A 23,173-nucleotide genomic window follows, 5' to 3' on the forward strand; every position below is an offset into this window, starting at 1 on the left:
AATACATTTTGATGTCCATTTTCAGGTAGTTTTATTCAGTGAATGTGATATTCAAATAAAAACGTTTGAGTACACCTAACCATTCTATTTTTCTGGATATCCACAATGAATACACAGTCAAAACTCTGAAAGACATTTCTTAAATTATTTATAAATCATGTGTGAATATATAAATATAGACCCATCATAATAAGCACTTCCAGTCAACCGATCTTCATTGCTTTGCTCAGTCATCGTACATTTTTTTTTTACAAATAAAATTAATCCACTGTATCCACACAGTGAATATACATGAGTTGCATGCATGGGGTCTCTGACATATGTAGATATAGTTTAGAATATTCATTAGATAAAGTCAAGTGTGTCTCCAGAAACTGTTAAATATTATGCTGCAAAAATCTGCAAGGGTAATTTTATGCCAGGGCTGATGCATGATTCTGTTCAGCTTAACATTTATGTCCCTTGGGTGCTGCTTAGTGAAAAAGATGTGAACTCTAGAGCAGAGGTTCCCAAACCTCTCCTGGAGACAGGTGCACACTTAAGAAAATGGGATCTGAACCTTAAAAATGAACTCCTTGTACAGAAATGAGTCTGGGGATTACGCTCACCTGCAACTCCTGTAGGAAAGGCTACCAAATGTTCTAATGGTGCGATCCATTTGCTAGGTAATATGGTCACTGGCTCTGAGTAATATTTCCAGATTAGCGAGATCATCAATGCAGCCTGTGGAGATAGGTAATGTCATCACAAAAACTAAAAGTGGTTATATACATAACTAAAAGCAAAATAAACCAAATGTTTATTTAAATTATTTGTAAAAACAAAATAAATAAATGGCACAAAATAGTTGGACAAAGTATTCCCACCCTATTTGCCAAAGGAAAAAGAATTAAAGAATCTTAATATCATGGAAGGGGAGAAGAGTTCTCCAAGCACAAAACAAAACTATAATAGCAGCAGGAGCCTCAGGGCCGCCCACAATCTAAGTACTTTTTTTTTTTTTTTCTTCAAAACCCTAAGGAGAAATTTGAACTTATCTGCTAATTTCCTTCCCTTGACTCCTCCTAAAAACACAACACGTGTTTAAATGGCCTATTTCCATTTTTTGGCAGGATAACAAATCCATGCATCTGTGACTAGGTTAACAGGATAAGGAAATCAGTGGTATCCTTGGTGCCCCTGCAGCCAGCTGGATTGTCACGATATTCATGCATGAAATATCACATACATTGAAACCACTACATACAAATCTCTTATATTTACTTACTTAAAATGTATTTAACATCTTCCCCACCCAAAATGGCTGACCAAAGCAGTGTATGATAAAATAAAACATATAAAAGCAAGTTTGCTTACCATAAATGGTGTTCTCCATAAACGGCAGAATGAATTAGCAGCGACATGTGGGTGATGTCATTTGACAGCACTGAAATTGATCCTTCTTTTAGTTCACAGAGTTTTACAAGAGCTCCCACATGGTCACTGCTTTTTTTTTTTAGCCCCTCAAGTCAATTTTAGAACTAGGCTTTAGTTAGGCAGTCGACTCTCCAAGGAGACGAGTAGGTATTAAGCATGGCAAATACATCATGCTATCTATGGAGAACACAGTCTATGGTAAGCATCAATAAGCAAGGCTGAATTAGCCATGATATGTGACATGACAAGCCGAGTGTTGTAGCAGAGCACTAACTGAAAAAGCAACCCAGACTTCACCATGGAGAATAGACTATTGAGTGATCAGAAGGCACAAAACTGCTTGTCCAAATTTACTATTATTCCTTGAGAGATTGTCCAGACAGTAGGAGAATGTGGAGGTGTGAACAGATAACCAAACTGCAGCTTTGCACATGTCCCAGATGAGCCAGATAAAGCTTTTCAAGTAAATGGCTACAACAGTCTGATTTAGAACCGATGTGATTGCAACAAGGAACACCACTTTCCATGTGAGAAATTTTAAAGAAACAAACTCCAAACAGTTCAAAGGGGGGTTTCATAAACTGTGCCAGCACCACACAAATCCCAAGGAAATGGTGGCTTGGCTACTGGAGATTTTATATGCCATAAGCTTTTCATGAAGTCTGACACTAAAGTGAATGTTAGTTCTCTCTCCACTTGAAAACGGTAGGCTGTTACTGCAGTGAGATGCACCTTGACAAAAGTATACTGAGACCTGAGGGGGAAAGAATAAAAGTACCAAAGCAGGTCCCATGCTTCACAAATGAACAGATTCAGGGAGCTCTGACGACACCAGGATGAAAAACACTGTAAGCCCTTCTGGTTGAATGCTTCCTGGAAGATACCAACATGTCTGACTTCCTTGGGCAGGGATATGGAAATGATCAGAAAGCACTCAACATCCATTCTATCAATTTGAGAAAGGAGGTTTGGATGATAAAGACAGCCCTCTTAAATCAATAAGGTCAAATCCATCCCTAGAGGAATAGGGGAGCTGACTGACAACTGGGTAAGGTATGAGAACCACACACAAGTATCGCATGAATCCAATCTTTGAGCAATTTCTGTACAGTCCTAGCTATTAACAGAAATGGTGGAAAGATGTACATGAGATCTGCATTCTAGCAGAGTAGAAAACGCATCTGGAATGGACCAGAGTTTGCTTAGAAGAATGGAGCAACATCTTTCCACTTTTCTGTTTTCCTCCAACATGAACAAGTCAATAACTGATGTCTCCAAAGACCAGTCTGCTACCAAGTCATGTAGGGACCACTTGTGCGGACATAACACTGCTGAGGTGATTTGTCAAAGTGTTAGAAATCCTTGCAAACCCACTCCCAAATCCTTATGGACTCCTGACAGAGGTTCCATAATCCGGAGGACTGTTTGTTAACATAAAACATGACTACTTGGCTGTCTGTTTGTATAAGAATACACCCCCCCCCCCCCCCCCCAAGGAGATACAAGAAAGCTCTCAAGGCATGTCAGATTGCTCAAAGATTTAACAGATTGATTTGAAACAGCTGTTCTGCCAATGATCAAGTTCCCTGGGTCGGGAAAGGACCTGTATGTGCTCTCCACCTCTTGCTGGACAATCTGTTGCTAAAGTTACCTAATTGGGAAACAAAGTGGGGGGGTCTCCCCTTTCCAAACCATTCAGGTGCAGCCACCAGTGAAATGCCCTTCATTTTCTGCGAGACATATACCAGGGTCATCAAGGGTTGCATTATCTGGACTCCTTGGGCATGGAGGGTCCACACATGTAGAGGTGGGTTAGAGACATCAAGTGGGGAAGTATCACCGGCACAGAGGCTCGATGGGTCAATGTGTCTCTGGAGCTTGATGAACAGAGGCTTCATGGAATCGCCAGTGCTAGGGCTCGGGGCCATTTCATCAGCACCAAATGCACTTCTGGCTCTGAGAAATTCTTTCCTTTAGGCTGGCACCAAGCCTTGTGGTTCCTGCGAGCAAATGCCAGAGGCAGCACTTTCACAACTTGCTCCACTTCTGATAAGATGGAGGGTCCCAAGGCCTGCTCCATAGTGGGGGGAGCCCTGCTTGAGGAGCTCCTGCTTAGCTTGGCACCCAGGTGGCTCTGCTCCGGTAGAAGGACTGACTGCAGCTTTTTACTATCCTCGTAATTCCTCCATCTTCCAGGCTCTGGATCTGCAGTGATATCTTGCCAAAGTGGTAAGAGTCAGGTGAGTCATTAGGTCCAAGACACTGATAACATATCATGACAATGATAGGCATCTTTTGCCACATTTCTTTACCTTTGTTTTGGGGGTTTTTTTGTTGGGTTTTTTTTTTTAAACATAGCACTGAAAAGTGTTTGAGGGCTGCCGAGGCAGCAAGGCAACAGAGTTGAAAAAAATTTTCAAAAGAAGTTTGAGAACTATAATAAAAAGAAGAGGGTACACCTCTTGGATGAAGAAAAAAAAAAAAAAAGACTGAGGGGTTCATGAAGCAACTCCCACACAAGCTCAGAGCAAAAGCTTTATGACCTAGAAGACAAGGGTCCGCTTGGCACTGCCGGATGAAGTCACCCATGTGTCATGACTGATTCAGTCCTGCTTGTAGATGAAGAAACAAAAAATACACTACTATGTACACAACAGAAAAGCTCTTCAATTTTGATTTTTACATAGTTGCCCTCACACATTACCACATGTTCCTCTCTCTCACCCACTCACATTATCACCTCTTCAACCATCTCAATAGCCCAACCCTATACCAATTCACTCCTTCCCATTGTCACTCACATTACCACTAATTGCTCTCAACACCCCTGCCCTTGGCCATTAGTTTGGAGATTTATTGTAGATGTCCTGAATATCTAACTGGCTGCAGGGTCTCCAGACAGGTGTAGGAACTGCTGCATTAAAGATTTCCTCTTTCCCCAAGTATTCAGAGGTCGTCTTAATCTCATCGGGACGATGCAATATCAGCATGCGTTAAAGGGGTGCACATGACTGAGTGCCCGCTCCCTTAACACGCTGATCCACCTCTCTGGGGTGCCCAATGCTAAATGCGAATGGGCTGTCGTGGAAAAAAAAGGAGGGGCTAGGGGAAATTGTGCACCCAGGAGAGGTGGTTGTCAGCCACTTAGGAAAACAGATGCTTAATTTTAGAGCATCCATTTCCCTAACCTGTGCACAGCCAGCCAGCATTTTCTTTTTGGGACATTTCTAATTTTTTTTTTTTTTTAGTTCCTCTGACTTAATATCACCATCATATGTCAGAGAAAGTACAGAAAAGCAGTATTTTCTACTTTTCTCTACACTTTTTGGGCTCAAGACTTAACGTCAACCACCGGTGCACTTTTTTTTTGCATGGAGGGGGAATCTATAATAGCCTCAACATACATTTGCATGTGATGAGCGCCATTACCTAGGTGTGTGATAGGACTGGCGTTTTACGTGCTCTAACCCCCATTTTGTAACGGGCAATATTGATGCGTGTCTAAATGCATGTCCAATTGCGGGTTAAGCTGTGCACTGCAGCCAGCGCACGGTATAGCATTGGCCTGAATGAAAGGAAGCCAGTAGTGGTGAAACCGAGCAAGGATGGGATGCGTACACATAGCCAGCACAAGGTTTAAAAAACAAACAAAAAAAAAAAAAAGATACCCACAAACATGTAGTGCAGAAATTGCTAGGTTTCTTTGGCTATGAGTAGAGCTTTATCATGTACATTCTAAGCCATAAAAAAACCCAGGTTTGTGGATATAGCAGCCAATACATTTGGTAATTTACTAATCTGGTAATTACTGTCTGCAAAGTCAGGGTTACCTGCTGGCAGGCTGGCTCAAAAGTAAGTAACTGGTAATCCGGGAAATACAGGAGGACCTTGCTCTCTGGAAAAGGAGCTTTACTGGCTTCCAGCTACATTTTCCCCTATTTTATGTAACATACCATAACTTTACAATGCCCTTCCCTCCCCCTTCTGTAGAGGACCTCCCATCCTGTGCCTAGGGCAAAACACACTTTCACTGTCCGGTCTGCTGCTTCTTAGTTATGACGTTTAAATAATGCCTCTCTTAGCTCAGAAAGAAACCTCATTTTCTTCTGGGAGAACAAATTCCCAAAGAATCCGTCCTCAGGAAAAGCTTTCCCTTGATAAAATGCACTTACTAATCTACCCCTAAGTAATTTATTTTCTCAATTTATAAACAGATGTATTTTCTTCGCCAGCAAAACTTCTCTGGGCCAATATTATGTACTTGGTAATGTATTCCTGATATGAAACAGGGGTTCTTTACATGTTAAACCAGGAACATTCATGCCTCCTGCAAAAATCCCTTTTCCTTTACAGATGTTACATAGTCACCTGCTAGTTAACTTAACAATGCAGCCGTCTACAGTCACTAGCTACAGGGTTAATATCCTGTTGCTCTAAATCAGTGAAGTAAGGCTGAGGAACATTATCCGTGACAGCAACTGATAGAGCTGTGCAGATTGTGTTCTTTTTCACAAAAGCATTATGCTTTTCAAAGGAAAGAAAGGAAAACGTTCCCCAGCTGATTATGACATAGCTACCCAGAAAGTTTGGCTGCAAATCCAGCAGGATTAAGTTCTGGGAAAAGATGAAATTAATTTCCTCTCTTTTAGTCCTGCCAGACCAGTCCAGACAAGTGGGTTACGTCCCAGATAGAGACAGAGGGGGGGAAAAAACCAAAACACACAGCTCAAAGTTAAATTTCACACCCCCTATAAGGGAGTCTAGTGCTGTCTTCATCTTCATCTCTTCAGTATCCTATGTCAAAGCTAAGCCAACCCAATTGGTTTCCAAATCACCACCACAAAACTATTCCATGGTCATTCACCCAGGAATTAGATAATCCCTATACCATTATCCTATGGAAAGACAGGCTCTATTATCTGCTGGAGACAGAAATACTGAAGAGATGAAGTCAGCATCAGTTCCCTTTGGGGGGAGAGAAGTCAGCTTTCAGCTTTTTTTCTGACTCCATCTACTGGCAGGATATAACCCACTTGAATGGACTGGTCTGGCATGGACAATAAGAAAACTGAAGTGTTTAGATATGCAGGCAAGTCCATGCTAGCTTTATCAGTTAATGTTTACTACTATGAAAATCAATTTTTTACGCTGTTTGCAGAATTTTAATCTTTTTGTATTTATTATCCTTAACATTTTTGGTTAGCACTGTATCAGATACTGATCAGTGAACCAGATCTTAGACTACATAGGATTTTTGGTGAGTAGTCCAAATGCCTCTCTGAGAAATGGGCGATCTGGGTTATAAGGTCAAAACATTCCCAAAATCTATCAGGAAACAGCTTGTGGGCAGGGTACTTGCTTAGAAGCAAGTAGACACATAGTTGATGGGTGGGATGTGATCAGGACAGGACCATGTGCAGACGAGGTCTGACCATTGCTTGTTGGGACCCTAAATTGGCCAAGGGTTTAATCCCTGGTGGGTATCTGCAGTAGCAAAGAAGTTGACAATTGATTTTCAATATTCAAATTACTATACTTTTCCTTCCCATTTCTTTAGATGAACCAAGGCTAATTTTAGTCCAGTCAGATCAGTCCAGATGGATTGGTTAGCAGATGGAGACAGAGCAACAGGCTTGCAGATGTCACCCCTTCTAGGCTGACTTCATCTTGTCAATATTACCTCTACAGACAAATTAACAAAACCTTCGTTCTTGTCTTTTATTATTATTTTTTTTTTTAAATAAACCAAAAGTGAGAGGAAGTGATGTCATCTCAGCGAGACGGACACAGTCACTAAGCTCCTCAACACCCTCTCACTACCAGTGCAGGGTAACAGATACAGCAGATTTTGTTGTACCTGACAGCCCAATGCATTTAGAAATGGCAGCCCGTAAACCAGTTGATCTGAGGTAGTTTTCCTTTGATGCCTCAATCGTAAGACAGACCCAGACGGAAGGAGAAATGATAGTCAGGCTTTGGTGCAGTGGAAGTGCTTTCAGAGGCAGACACCAGGGATGCACTCACTAAAGTCGATTGGAGCGGTTAGATTACACAAGGAGAGTGGAGGTCATGGTGGAAGAGCAGGCCACACATGGGATGCAGATGGAAAAATCTATGTCTAAGTTACAGCAAATTAATGAGGACTTGGCCAGTAAGCTTGAAGACCTAGAAAATAGAGCAAGGTGCTCGAATTTAAGAATCCAGGGCTTGCCTGTAATGGAGGCTTATGAGAATGCCTCAGTTGTGCAGAAGAGATGCCAGGTTGCCCTAAAGGAAAGTGGGGAGGCAGGAAAGAAACAAGAGATGCCAGAGATCATATATGAAAAGCGCACACATGGCTTTTGGGGGACGCTCCTCTCAATGTCCTGAGATGTTTTGTGTTTTCACGGCTATTTACTGAAGAAAATTATGAACTTAGCTCACAAAATGGGCCTGGTCTCCTGGGATGATAATATCACCATTTATAATGATCTCTCAACCACACTTTGGAAGGGCAGGGAACTGCAAATGGTGACTATTCTGCTACGCAAAGAGAACATACAGTATTGCTGGCATTCACAATCAGTGGAGTCATGTCCAGGATGATTACTAAATCTGAGGCACTGGTCATTTTACAGGTAGTTAGCATCACGTTCCAATGAGACAGCCATGTGCAGGCCTTATGAAGCAGAGGAGGCCGAAGTGGCAGAGAGTGGGAAAAGGAGGCCACAGATTGCAATAAAATTCTGAGGAGTCCATGCCTCAACACTCAGCTCTGACTTGAGATTGGGGGGGGGGGGGGGGGGGGGGGGGGAAGAGAGATTATCCTATATTCATTTATAAGCTGGCTGTTCGACGTGCGGAGTATGATCAGATTGCTTCTTAGATGTTTCACTGTTGCATGCACTGTTATGTTTGCATATTGTACTCGTGCTTGATTTGAAGGCCCATGATTTATGTGCCTTAGCATTTTGAGATATGTACTTGCTTAAGAATGTTATTAATCTGGACAACCTTTTCGGGATAGGGGAGATTTTTCCCGAAAGGACGGGCTCCACCTTAAACAAAATGGAACCAGGCTGCTGGTGCTAACTTTCAAAAAGGAGAAACAGCAGCTTTTAAACTAGAAAAGAGGGGAAAGCTGACAGTCACTCAACAGTTCATGGTTCGGAGGAATGTATCTTTGAAGGATACTAATGAAACAGGAGAGTGTTAGGGAATCCCAAAAGAGAGGTTCCAATAAACGCAAAAGTAGCCTATGTGCCTATAAGTAAAGAATCACCTAAGCTAAAGAATTCCAAATCATCCATAACAACTGAAAAGAAGGTTGTTAATACAAACAAAACACACTTTGGAATGTCTGTATGTCAATGCCAGAAGTCTAAGAAGATGGGAGAGTTAGAATGTACAGCAGTGAATGAGATATAATTAATTGGAATCTCAGATACCTGGGGGGAAGGAGGATAACCAGAGACAGTGCTATATCAGGGTTCAAATTATCCCACAATGATAGGATCAACTTGGTGGGGGTATAGCACTACAAGAGACTAAATGCTCAGTAGAATCTATATAGGTAGAAATCCCATGTGTATTGGGTAAGAGTATAGTGATAGGAGTATACTACCATCCACCTGGCCAAAATGATCAGACCGATGATGAAATGCTAAGACAAATCAGGGAAGCTAACCAATTTGGTAGTGCAGTAATAATGGGAGATCTCAATTACCCCAATATTGACTGGGTAAATGTAACATCAGGACATGCTAGAGACATAAAATTTCTGGAGCAATTGGTTCAGGAACCAATGAGAGAGGGAGCGATTTTAGGATTTAATAGCTGATGGAATGCAGGATTTGGTGACAGAGGTAACAGTGGTGGGGCCACTTGGCAATAGTGATCATAACATGATCAAATTTGAACTAATGACTGGAAGGGGGACAATATGCAAAACTTACAGCTTTAAACACAATTTTCAAAAGGGAAACTGATAAAATGAGGAAAATAGTTAGAAAAAACTGAAAGGTGCAGCTGCAAAGGTTAAAGTGTACAACAGGCGTGGACACTGTTTAAAAATACAATCTTAGACGTGCAGTCCAGATGTATTCCATGCATTAAGAAAGGTGGGAGGAAGGCAAAACAATTACTGGCATGGTTAAAAGGAGAGGTGAAAGAAGCTATTTTAGTCAAAACACATCCTTCAAAAATTGGAAGAAGGATCCATCTGAAGAAAATAGGAAAAAAGCATAAGCATTATCAAGTTAAGTGGAAAACATTGATGACAGGCTAAGAGAGAATTTGAAATGAAGTTGGCCGTAGAGGCAAAAATTCATAATAAAAAAACCCTTTAAATATATCCAAAGCAGGAAACCTGTGAGGGAGTTGGACATTTAGATGACAGAGGGGTTAAAGGAGCTCTTAGGGAAGATAAGGCCATTGCAGAAAGATTAAATGAATTCTTTGCTTCCATGTTTACTAATGAGGATGTTCGTTTGAGAGATACTGGTTCCGGAGATAATTTAAGGGTGATGATTCAGATGAAATGAACCAAATCACTGTGAACCTGGAAGCTGTAGTAGGCCAGATTAACAAACTAAAGAGCAGCAAATCACCTGGACCAGATGGAATGCACCCCAGGGTTCTGAAGGAACTAAAAAATGAAATTTCAGATGTATTAGTTAAAATTTTTAACCTATCTTTAAAATCATTCATTGTACCTGAAGACTGGAGGGTGGCCAGCTTCATTTTTTTTTTTTTTTAAGGGGTTAATAAACATGTAGATAAAAGTGAACTAGTAGATGTAGTGTATTTGGATTTTCAGAAGGCGTCTGACAAACTCCCTCATGAGATGCTTCTAAGGAAGCTAAAAAGTCATGGGATAGGAGTAGATATCCTTTTCGTGGATTACAAACTGGCTAAAAAGACAGGAAACAGTAGGATTAAATGGTCAATTTTCTCAGTGGAAAAGGGTAAATCGTGGAATACGCAGGGATCTGTACTTGGACCAGTGCTTTTCAATATATTTATAAATGATCTGGAAAGGAATAAGATGAGTGAAGAAATCTAATTTGTAGAAAATACAAAATTATTCAGAGTAGTTACATCACAAGTGGATCGTGATAAATTGCAGGAGGACCTTGCAAGACTGGGCATCTAAATGGCAGATATTTTAATGTGGACAAGTGCAAGGTGATACATATAGGGAAAAATAATCCATGCTGTAGTTACATGATGTTAGGTTACATTTTAGGAGCTACCACCCAGGAAAAAGATCTAGGCGTCATAGTGGATAGTAATTGAAATTGTCGGTTCAGTGTGCTGCAACAGTCAAAAAAGCAAACAGAATGTTAGGAATTAAGAAGGGAATGGTTAAAACGGAAAATGTCATAATGTCTCTATAAATCGCTCCATGGTGAGACCACACCTTGAATACTGTGTACAATTCTGGTCGCCGCATCTCAAAGAGAGATATAGTTGTGATGGAGAAGGTACAGAGAAGGGCGACCAAGATGATAAAGGGGCTGGAACATCTCCCCTATGAAGAAAGGCTTTAAAAAGGTTAGGGCCCTTCAGCTTGGAGAAGAGACTGTTGAGGGGGGATATGATAGAGGTGTTTAAAATCATGAGAGTTCTAGAATGGGTAAGTGTGAATCAGTTATTTATCTTTTGAATGATAGGAGTAGGGGGCACTCCATGAAGTTAGCATGTAGCACATTTAAAACTAATCAGAGAAAATTCTTTCACTCAACGTACAATTAAACTCTGGAATTTGTTGCCAGAGGATGTGGTTAGTGCAGCTCGGTTTAAAAAAAAAGGTTTGGATAAGTTCATGGAGGAGAAGTCCATTAACTGCTATTAATCAAGTTGACTTAAGGAATAGCCACTGCTATTAATTGCATCAGTAGCATGGGATCTTCTTAGTGTTTGGGTTCTTGCCAGGTACTTGTAGCCTGGTTTGGCCACTGTTGGAAACAGGATGCTGGGCTTGACGGACCCTTGATCTGACCCAGTATGGCAATTTTTTAATGTTCTTATGTAAAGTTTTAAGAGCTTTGTGAGGGGGGGGGGGGTTGGAGGCTGGGCGGGGAGCATCTTGGGACACTCATTCCAATGAAAGGGGAAGATCTGCTAGTTTGGTGGCAGTTAGGAAGGTTTGGAGGGGATGATTATTGTGGAGTCACCCAGGCAACGTTCTATAGCAGAAACTATTGGAATGAATGAGAGAAGGAGATGGATGTTTCGATGGAGAAAGATTTGGTTTTATGATTCATGGACAGGGAGGTGGAATGGAAGAATGTGACTGGAAAGGAAGAGGGGAGGGCTTGGTTTTATTATATCATAGATGTTAGCAATTCAGTTTGTATCTATAAATGATAAAAGGATTGAATTCCCCTTTTAAGAGACAAAAGTTATTCCAGGAATTAGCTTCACAGAAGGCTTCCATAGTTTTCTGCAGGAGTCTCATTTGCGTAAAAGAGATGAGAGTGCGCTAATGTCTTGGCAGTACCCACACATTTTTGGCCTCTAGTACAACCAGGAATAGATATGGGGGAGTGGGGACTTATTTTGGGGAAATAATGGTACAAGTGGAAAAAGTGCAGAAAGATGTGGATGGACATTTTGCTCTGGGTAGAGTGAGGCCTCCAAATCTCATAGAACAAGACAATGGATAAATGGCAGCTATTTATTTATTTATTTTTAGATTTTTATATACCGGTGTTCCTGTATGAAATACAAATCACATCGGTTTACATTGAAACTGAACATAAATTTTGCCAATAGGCATTACATAGAACAAGGTTGTGGAACTTGGAAAAGGGTAAACTAGATCAAAATGAACATTGTAATGTAAACAAATTAGCTAACAAAACTCATAGAACAGTATAAATAAGAACAAAAAACAAAAAGATAAAAGCAAAACAGTAGATGTCATGTAAGATCTGCAGCAAGAGAATGGATATAGAGTCAGGTAGATCCTGGAGAATGATATGATGAGGAACTCTTGCTGGTTGAAGGGGGAAAAAAAAAAGTACTTATGGTCCTGTAAAGGCTTGTTTAAAGAGCCAGGTTTTCAGTTTCTTTTTGAATGTGGAGTGGCAAAACTCTAGACGGATATCTGGCGGGAGCGCGTTCCATTGAATGGGGCCAGCAGTAGATATGGTACGTTTCTGGAGCGAGGATTTTGTTGAGGGAACATGTAGAGTGCCTTTGTAAGCTCCTCTGATGGGTCTAGCTGAAGAGTGATGACGTAGTTGGGAGCTTAACTGAAGTGGGGATATATTATGAATTGATTTGTGAATTACTGTGAGCACTTTATAAAGAATCCTTTGCTTAATTGGAAGCCAATGGAGGAGTTTGAGAATGGGGGTGATGTGATCTCTTTTATTCGTATTTGTAAGAATTCTAGCTGCAGAGTTTTGTAACATTTGGAGGGGTTTGAAGGATGAGATTGGGAGGCCGAAGAGAAGCGAATTGCAATAGTCGATTTTTGTTAGTATAATGGCTTGAAGGACCAACCGGAAATCATTGAAATGAAGGAGAGGTTTCAACTTTCTCAGGACTTGTAGCTTGTAGAAACAGTCTTTAGTGGTGGTGCTAACAAATTTTTTAAGGTTAAGCTGATCGTCAAGAATGACGCCTAGGTCTCGTACCTGTGGTGAATTATTTAGTAAAGGAATGGTTGCAGTGAGTGGGTTAGCTGGGTTTAGCAACTTGTTGTTGATGTCCTGATTGATAATTAGGATCTCAGTTTTGTTGTTGTTGAGAATAAGATTAAGACTAGCAAGAAGATGATTGATTGGGGGGCGCTCTTCCGCCGGCAAACAAGATGGCCGCATAGAGAACTCGCTCCGCTCCCGACGCAGCTTTTACATTAAAAAAACCCCGTTTTTCTCTAGCTCCGCCGCGGCGCCCACGGTGCACTGGTTATTTTAAGCGATTGTGCACAGGCTGGAATGGCGGCGCGGAAGAAAGCTGTGGACCTGAAGCAGTTTCACTTCAGCAAGCTTCCTCCCGATCTCGGCAGCGACCACGAGGCAGGGCCGGAACAGGCCGCGGCCCCCGCGAACGACCCGACGGCACAGGTATCTGATCCTCCGGCTGGGGAAAGCGCGGAATGGGCGGAGACAACAGCCCAACTTAAAAATGACATTCGTGGCTGGTTCGTGGAATTTAGGGCTGATTTAAAAGCTCATAAGCAAGAGCTGATGGCCTCAATGGCAGACATACGAGAAGACATTGCAGGCTTAGGTCTTAGGGTGGATGAGCTTGAAACCAGAGTAGATGCGCACGGAGTTTCCTTAAACACAGTAGCGCTGCAACACTCTCACATGGAAGAAGAAATTGGCACCCTACAGGAAAAACTAGAAGATTTAGAAAATCGCTCTAGACGCTGCAATATTAGAATCAGGGGAGTCCCTGAATCCTCTGACTATACGGATGTTATGCGCACTGCCACTACCATCTGTACATTTATTTTACACCACACTACAGAAGCGGGAGATCAGGAGCCGGGGACTCAGAGTGACCCCATCCGCCTAGAAAGGGCGCATAGGGCCTTGGGGCCCAGAGCAGACTCGAGGCCGCGTGATATTATTCTGTGCTGCCATAGCTTTCTACAAAAAGGTCAAATAATGGATGCCGCCAGCAAAAAACAGGCATGGTCTTGGGAAGGACATTCCATATCCCTGTTTCAAGACTTGGCCCCTTCCACTCTCCGCAAACGTTTTGAGCTGAAAGAAATTACCGCCTATCTTCGGGCAGAGACTATACGCTATCGCTGGACTTTCCCTTTTGGACTTCACTTCGCGATCAACGGCGTGAGCTATCGTGTCAAAACACTTACGGAGGCTCTGGGTGCCCTGAACAAGGCCGGACATCAACCTAATATAGTGGCACCGAAGAAACCCACACGAAACCTGAAGATGGATGATCATCCGAAATGGCGCAGGGCGGGGAAGGGAGGACGACGCCTTCGTCGCCATTCTGAGGATTCCCGCACTGCTTTGTCCGATCAAGGCTGATTTCAAGTCTGGAGGGAGTCTGGAGGGAGTTTGAGCTACGGCCGCGGTCACAGAGACTCTAATCCGTCACTACTGCTTCAGGATTCCCCAAGTTGTTTTCCACACGCAGTTGTTCCCTGTGTGTGCTTGGGGGGTACGGAGAGGAACGGCTGGATTTTTTCACATCGTGAGACTGTTTCTTGTTCTACTTACACATCTATTGCGGGGTTTATTGTTATACTACTAACGGGAGGGGGGTGGGGGAGTATGGGTCTTGTTGGCAGGGAGTGACTCCCAGGAGGGGAGTATACTCACCCACGAGTTGCAACGGGTGATGTTGGTATTAGGGATGATATGGGGATTAGCCTTTCCGGGGACTATACAGGTTACCACTGTGCTGTTTGGCTTGTTATTAGTTATTAGGGGGACACTATTTAATCATGGCTAAACAACCTACATCCTCCACCAGTGTGGGTACTGGCGAGTGTATTATGTCCATTAATGTCAAGGGTCTCAACCACTACCGTAAACGATTTCTCCTTTACCAAGAGCTGCAGAATCATCATGTTTCCATTGCGCTACTCCAGGAGACACATTTAAAGAAGCGCCACGAACGGGTATTGTCGTCACCTCACTACCCCCATAAGTATCTGGCTGCTAGCACAAAAGATTCCAAATATGCGGGGGTAGGTATACTGATTGCCCGTGATCTAGTCCATGAGGTATTAGAGGTTGTGCGCGATCCTCTGGGGCGATATGTTTTGCTTAAATTGAGGGTGGGACAACAGATTGCTACTTTGGTTAGCCTATACGCACCTAATACAGGTCAGGATCTCTTCTTTCATATGATAGAGGAAGTGCTGAATAGGCACGCTGAAGGAGCACTCATTGTGGGGGGGGATTTTAATGTGACCCATAGCCCTTCTTTAGATAATTCCGCACAGACATCTACAGTGCCTCACAAAATACGGAAGCGCCTCTACACCTTAATATCCCACTGGCAGTTGGGAGATGTCTGGAGGTCGAGAAATCCTCATTCTCGTTGTTATAGTTATTTTTCACAAACTCACCAGCTTTATTCCCGGATAGATTATTTCCTGGTAGATAAGCAGTCACAGAACTGGGTGCTTGATGCTGGTATAGAACCCATAGTCTGGTCGGATCATGCCCCAGTGTGGATTAAAGTGCAATTCTCCCATCAAGACCCGGGCCAAAAATTTTGGCGCTTGAATGAGAGCCTGCTCAGGGATCCCTCTTTTGTGGCCCACTTGGGTGCCCAACTTACTGAGTTTTTTCACCGACATACTGCTGATTGTACCCCTGGACCGACGATATGGGACTGCTCCAAGGCAGTTGCACGGGGCATACTCATATCCCGGGCCTCTTTTTGCAAAAGGGAAAAGGAGACGCAAAGGCGAACCTTAACCTCCGAGCTGGCGCAGCTGTCTCAGAGGCATATGCAAACACAGTGCCCTCGATCCCTCAGGCGTATGGAGGGCATCCGTGCTGCACTTAGGACACTTGATGCTGAAAAAATTGCTTTTCAATTGGACATTGTAAAGCAGCAATACTTCGAAGGGAGTAACAAGGCGGGCCGTTTCCTAGCCCGCCGCTTAAAGGAGGTTTTTACCCAAAATAATATAGCCAAAATTAGGGATAGCGGGGGATTATTGGTTACGTCCTCTGAAGGGATACGGAAATGTTTTACTGATTTTTATGGGCAACTGTATAGCGAGGATACTTCCATAGTCAACACTGATATAGCGGGGTATCTGGAGGATCTTCCTCTGCCGACTATCACTGTCGAGCAACAGACGTATCTTGATTCCCCCATACTTCTTGAGGAGGTTCAACAAGCCATAAAGGCCCTAAAACCCGGGAAGTCTCCGGGCCTTGATGGTCTGACTGGATGTTATTATAAAAAGCTTTCTCATGTGGTGGCTGCCCCCCTTACTGAAATGTTTAACTCTTTGCGGACTACTGGGCGGCTGGCACATAATGCCAATGTTGCGGGTATTACAGTACTTGCCAAGCCAGGCCGGGACCCTATTCACTGTGGGTCATACCGCCCAATTTCACTTATAAATTTGGATTTGAAACTTCTGGCCCGCATCTTGGCGGAACGTTTAAAGGGTATCCTCCCTTCTTTAGTGCATAATGATCAGGTGGGCTTTATTCCATCCCGTATGGCTAGTGACAATATCAGGAAAGTGGTTGATCTGATTGATTGGGTACACCATCATAAGCTCCCTGCCGCGCTGTTGGCCATTGACGCGGAGAAGGCCTTTGATTTAGTTCATTGGCCCTTTCTCTTTAAAGTGCTGGACGCCATGAACTTTGGCGAATTTTTTCAAACTTGGATCAAGAAATTGTATATGCAGCCACAGGCTAGAGTCAAGGTGAATGGAGGGTATGGGCCGTTACTCAACATCCAGAGAGGGACACGCCAGGGATGCCCGTTGTCACCCATGCTTTTTGCACTTTTTTTGGAGCCCTTGGCTTGGACTATCCGACAGACGGCTAATATTACTGGCGTCCGCCTTCCTAACTTACATTTTAAATTGTCCCTATTTGCGGACGATATCCTTTTTACATTAACTAATCCTGCCACATCCCTACAGGGGGTTGCCGATGCGCTGGATCGGTTTCATAAAGTCTCTGGCTTCACCGTGAATTTAGAGAAGTCAGAGCTCTTGAACCTCACTTTGTCTTCCCAAGAGGTCCTGGATATTAAACAACGTTTTTCCTTTAGATGGGCACAATCCTCTATTAAATACCTGGGGGTACGCATTGGATCCCACACTTCCCAATTACAATCCCTTAATTATGACTCTCTCTGGAAGAAGATTGACAGGGATCTGCTTACGTGGTATAGGGATTCATTCTCATGGCTGGGCAGACTGGCCATCGTTAAAATGGTAATTCTCCCACGCCTCCTATATTTTTTCTCTACCATACCTATTTTTCTCCCCACTGCATTGCTGAAACGCTGGCAGACTAAAATTTACAGCTTTATTTGGAGAAAACGGCCGCCCCGGGTAGCTCGAACTGTTTTATATTTACCCAAAAGGGCAGGGGGCTTGGGAGCACCGAACCTTACCTGGTATTACGCAGCAGCACAGCTTCGCTTTTTAGTAGATTTTTATCGTAAGGAGGACGCCAAACAATGGGTTCAATTGGAACAAAGGCAAATAGGGCCTATGCCTCTTCAGGCGCTCGCATGGCAGCCTAAATGCACCTGGCTGCCCATGGCCAGACTACCTCTAGCTCTTACTACCACACTTAGAGTGTGGAAGATTTGGAAGCCTAAACTAGTGGGCCCTTCTGAATATTTTCAGTCTTCTCGCCTTTTTTCCAATAACCTTTTTCAGGGGGGCACAGAAAATCCCCAGTTGGTATCTTGGGACAAACAAGGGCTCTCTACGTTTGGCCAATGCCTAATGGATATGTCTGTGCGGAGCCTGGAGGCTTTATCTAGACCAGGGGCGCTTGGCCTAGGACAAGTGTTGGCATATGCCCAGGTCCGTCACTTTCTTCAGCCATTATTATCTGCCAAAAAGATCCATCCCCATAAAACTCTCTTTGAGTCCTATTGTGAACATGCAGACAAAATGAGGGGAGTCCTTTCTAAAATTTATAAGCTACTCAATAATCACTCCCCTTATTCGGCCAAACACCTTCTGGCCTGGAGCAAAGACCTAGGGGAAGATATATCAAAGGATGATTGGGATCTCATCTTCCTGCAGTTTTCTAAGGTGTCTATTGCTGCTTCTATACAAGAACACTGCTACAAAGTGTTGTATCGATGGCACTGGACCCCTGAGAAACTTCATAGGATGATGCCTGCCATCTCTAATTTATGCTGGCGCGGCTGCGGCCTTGTTGCTAATTATACTCATATTTGGTGGCATTGCCCAAAAGTACGCTTATTTTGGCAACAACTTTTTGAATGGCTTGAGTCTGTGGTGCCGGGATTCCGGACTCCTAGTATACGGGGTGTTTTATTACATGAGCCCTCTGAGGACTACCCTAAGCATACTCATAAATTCCTTACACAAGTATATATTGCTGCTCGGGCTACATTAGCTAAGGTGTGGAAATCTCCGGACATCCCATCCAGGGCAGAGGTCCTGCACAGGTTACATAGCCAGTATCATTTGTCGTACCTCACTGCGGTTAAAAATGACACCTTGAAACCCTTTTCAGCTATATGGCACCCCCTGACCCAATGGCTACGTACTCAGAAGGGTCCTACTCAGGGGACGGCCTAACAGCGGTGGGACACCTTAGCCCAGTACTTAAAGGTAGGATGATCTACCGACACACTTCTGAAGGTGGACAAACAACAAATAAAAAATCTGACACCGTTTATTTCGATTTTATACCTCTTTATTGCAGCCAATACAGTTCTCTCTTTGCCTCACATGTTGATCCTGTGTATGTACCTGGAAAGGGGGGGGGGAGGGGGGGTGGAGCTGAAAAAATAAAACCTTACTTAGCTCATTTAGAGTGCAACATGCCTGCTGGTTTTGGCAGCGGATATTTCATTGCTCTTTGTACTCTGAGTTGTATTCTTCTTTAAGCTGTATTCCAGTTATTCTGCTTGCTTAATGTTCATGTTTTCAACTTTTAATAAAATACCAATTGCAAAAAAAAAAAAGAAGATGATTGATTTGTTGCAAACAATTGTTCCAATGAATCAGGGTTTTGTGTATAGATTCGGTGATTGGGATGAGTATTTGGATGTCTTCCGCGTAAAGGTAATGGGTTAGATTTAGTTTAGCAAGTAGTCGACAGAGAGGTAAGAGGTAAATATTAAAAAGGGTTGGGGAGAGTGAGGAACCTTGAGGGACCCCCTGGTTGGATGGGACCAGATGAGATTCTTTGTTGTTAATTTTTACCTTAAAATGTCTATTTGCCAGGAAGGACTTGAACCAGCTAAGCACTGTACCCTTAATGCCTATGTCTGCCAGACCTGTTAATAGAGATGAGTGGTTGACAGTGTCAAAGGCTGCAGAGAGATCTAAAAGTATCAGGAGATGTGGCTGTTTTTTGTCCATATTAGCCAGAATAGTAATAGCTAGTTGATGTCTGGCAGGCACCGAACTAGTCTACCAGAAACTATTCTTTTACTCTAAGCCACTTAATGTGTATACAATGATTGGTTTTTGGTAGATAAATTGTTAGCTTCTAAAACAAAGGGGGTGGAGATAGGATCTAGGATCTATTACTTGGTCCAACCATGCCCTTGTTTGGTGGGATGTCCTGGGCTTGGCAAATGAAAAGGGACACCAATTTTGGAAGTTTAATGATGCATTGTTGCAGGATAAAGAATTCTGTCAACAAATACAAATAGCAATTACAGATTATATGGAACATGATATAGCAGACACGGCACCAATGGTCCTCTGGGACTGTTTAGAAGCAGTTGTTAAAGACTGGTCAACATGTGCATGTGACAATATCCCAAGCACGCCATAAATCTGCCTTTATGCAAAAAGGAAGCCATTGCTCAGGAAAGCCAACCTTCAATCCCATTTGAAGTCTAAAAAAAAAAAAAAAAAAAAAGCTCAATGGATACTGTAGCCATAAGGTCAAAGGTTTTGTGGTCTGACTAAACTTTAAAAAAATATATTTTTTTTTGGCTTGAATGCAAAGTCATGTTTGGCACAAACACAGATCATCAGTCAGAGAACAGCAGCCCTACTATTAAGCATGGTGGTGGCAATATCATGGGGAAGTTTCTCACTGGCAGTGACTTGGATACAACAGGATAGAAAGGACAATGAATGGAGAAAAGTCCAGAAATGACCTTGAGAAGAAAAAAAAAAAACAAAACTTACTGCCGTTTACAAGAAAGCTGAAACTATGATGAAAAGTGAACTTCCGTACCAAAGACCCAAAGCACCTAGTCAAAGCTACACGGAAGTGGTTAAGGAACAAAAAGGTCCTGGGGTGGCCCATAGTGCTGACCTCAACCCAGCTGAAACTTTGTGGCAAGACATGAAAATTGCTGTCCATCCATAGGCCCCACACAACGTGACAGTTTGAATAGTCTTCTAAAGAAAAATGGTCGAATACCAGGAAATGTAGGTGAACCCACCTGGTGGAGACCTACAGTTGTAACTGCTGACAAAAAGTGATTTCACCAAGGATTAACTCAGGGAAAGGGAGTCGGGGGAGGGGGAAGACTTATCCAATCAGATTTGATTTTATTTTTTTGGAATATGTTCATGGTTTGTCCTCCAACACCACACTTTTGGTCCTGAAAAAGGTGAGATGAGTGGAAAAAAATTTAGGCGCTCATTTACATAGCATTTTGTCGTAGACACAGAAAGGGAGAAAACCTTTAGTAAACAGGCCCCTTATATCCTTCCCTCAAGGTAGGAAGAGGTAATCACCCCAGTTCAATCTCTATTTTAGTGAGAGGAAGGACATGTGTTTCTAATACTAATAATTCTTTTAAATCTTCTCTCACCGCAGGTAGCTACATTTCTGCTTGTTTGAACTGCTCTCCAAGCCAGGATCCAGGGCTTGGATTGAGATTTCCCCTGTGCTCAGCTCGGACCCTCTCCTCCTCCTCCACCTCGTGGTTGCTAACCCCTCCCCCAGCTGGAATACGTCACAGAAGCTAAAAGAATCTGCTTTTAAATCTCACACAGGCGTCGCCTGCCTAAGGAGCGTGACAAAGGAGCCTGCCCCTTGTCGTGCCCCTTAGCGTTGCCCCTCTACGTTCCTAACAAATAGCCTATTTTCCTCCTTACCCTAAATCTTCTTTCATACATCCCCCTCCCCATCTTCACCTATACCATTCCTATTAACTCTCCGTATCTTTAAACATCTCAGTGCATTACTTGCAATATGCTAAATAACCCCTTTCCCATACTCAAATATAACTAATCGGCCATACACAGATACACTCATGAAACCTCAACAAATGAACAGACACCTCATCCCAATCATGCTCACAGCAATCACACAATTCTTAGGTCTCACGACTCTAGATATCATGCTGTTTAATGCGCAATCTATCACAAAAAAAACCAATATACTTCATGATATACACATTGATAAGCCAGATTTGCCCCATAACTGAGACCTGGTTAAAGGAAACTGATACCGTCCTACTTAATTACCAAATGAAACTTATGACATCTACTCAATCCCAAGACCTAAGAAAAAAGGAGGTGGTTTACTACTCGCTGCAAAAAAAGAATTGCAGTTAACTTCACATCCTGTGCAAATTGCCCCAAAATTTGAGATTGGGTTATTTAAATCTCCTCACCTGCAGATCTGTCTAGTATATATTCCCCCTGGCATTTTTACAAAAACTCCTTCTCCCATAATTGAATTTGTCACCCAGAACATTGAAATTGACAAACCTGCCATCATCTTAGATTTCAATATACATGTAGACCCCCTCCCACTATCAAATGCCTGTGAAACCTATCATCCCTTAAAGCTATTGGTTTCACACAGATCGTCACTGACCCTACTCATGAAAATGGTCATACTCTAGATCTGATTTTCATTAACAAACCCATCATCTCCAGTGACCCTATCAGCACAGCTGTTCCATGGTCAGATCACCACCTCCTGCACACTACCCTCACCCTTAAACGAACCACCTCACCCCAAATCACAGAACCTAAAACTATACAGATCCGCAAATTATGTTCTATCGATGAACTCACTGTTGCATTCAACAAAGAACTTCATAATCTTGAACTAGCTGACATCAACTCAGCAATCACATCATGGTATTATATAACTGGGAACCTTGCCAACGACCTTTGCCCCCTTCCCACTAAAAAAATTGGCCACTCCAAATCTTCACTTAAACCATGGTACACCCCTGAACTGACAGCTCTAAAACGCACCCTCAGGAAATTGGTAAAAGATTGGCGTAACAATCCCTCCTTCACAAAAAGAAACACTTAGAGCAACCCTACGTATCTATCGTGAGCAAACCCTCAACGCAAAAAAAAAAAAATTACCATGCAAAAAAAATACATGACCTGCAATTTAATGCAAACGCTCTCTTCACGTATGTAACACAAATGACTAAAACCAATACCACTCCCACCTGTAATAAAGATGCCCAAACCAAAAGTGAGAACTTAGCTAAATACTTTCACGAGAAAATAGTTAAAATCATGTCACGGTTCCCTGGCAATAATCCCCTGACCAAAACCATCCCAAATGATTCCTCTGCTATATTTAATGCCTTCGAACCCACCACGTCTCTAGAGATTCAAAATACCATTAAAAAAAATGAAACCTGCCACACATCCAAGTGACACCATACCCACCAAACATCTTCTCTCCATCCCTGAAAATCATAGCACCCTCAATTGCTAAAACTATCAATTGCTCACTAGCTTCCGGAGAAATCCCTAATACGCTTAAACAAGCTATCATCAGACCTATTCTAAAAAAGCCCAAAGCTGATGCCTCTGACCTAACCAATTACCGACCTATTTCCAACCTTCCCTTCATAGCAAAAATCCTTGAAAAAAATTGTGAACACGCAGCTCACTGAACACCTGGAAAAATGTGAAATTCTCTCACCATTGCAACATGGTTTTCGTAAATGTATGAGCACTGAAACTCTGCTCATCTCTTATCAATACCATACTTACTGGGTTCGACAAAGGTCAATCCTTCCTACTAGCCATGCTTGACTTTTCCACGGCCTTCGATACTATCACAACATTCTCATTACACGGCTCAAGGAAATCAGCATAGCTAACACCCCACTGCAATGGTTTGAAGCTTTC

The 23,173-nt window shown here is 42.7% G+C and overlaps 1 protein-coding gene across 3 annotated transcripts in view; it reads right to left on the bottom strand.

The window, feature by feature from the left end:
• GET1 (guided entry of tail-anchored proteins factor 1) overlaps positions 1-23,173 on the bottom strand; it is an 86,334-nt gene that overhangs the window by 17,178 nt on the left and 45,983 nt on the right. The window contains exons 4-5 of one of the 3 annotated variants that reach the window (XR_003852809.1): positions 20,497-20,658; positions 18,875-19,938 (exon numbers count right to left, since the gene is read on the bottom strand). Coding sequence is in view for 2 of the 3 variants with exons in the window: in XM_029578262.1 (XP_029434122.1) it covers positions 609-723 (115 nt within the window). In the remaining variant the exon portion in view is untranslated. The other 2 variants (XM_029578262.1, XM_029578263.1) reach the window with 2 other exon arrangements.

The sequence above is a fragment of the Rhinatrema bivittatum genome, chromosome 15, assembly GCF_901001135.1.
Source record: "Rhinatrema bivittatum chromosome 15, aRhiBiv1.1, whole genome shotgun sequence".
Classification (NCBI taxonomy): domain Eukaryota; kingdom Metazoa; phylum Chordata; class Amphibia; order Gymnophiona; family Rhinatrematidae; genus Rhinatrema; species Rhinatrema bivittatum.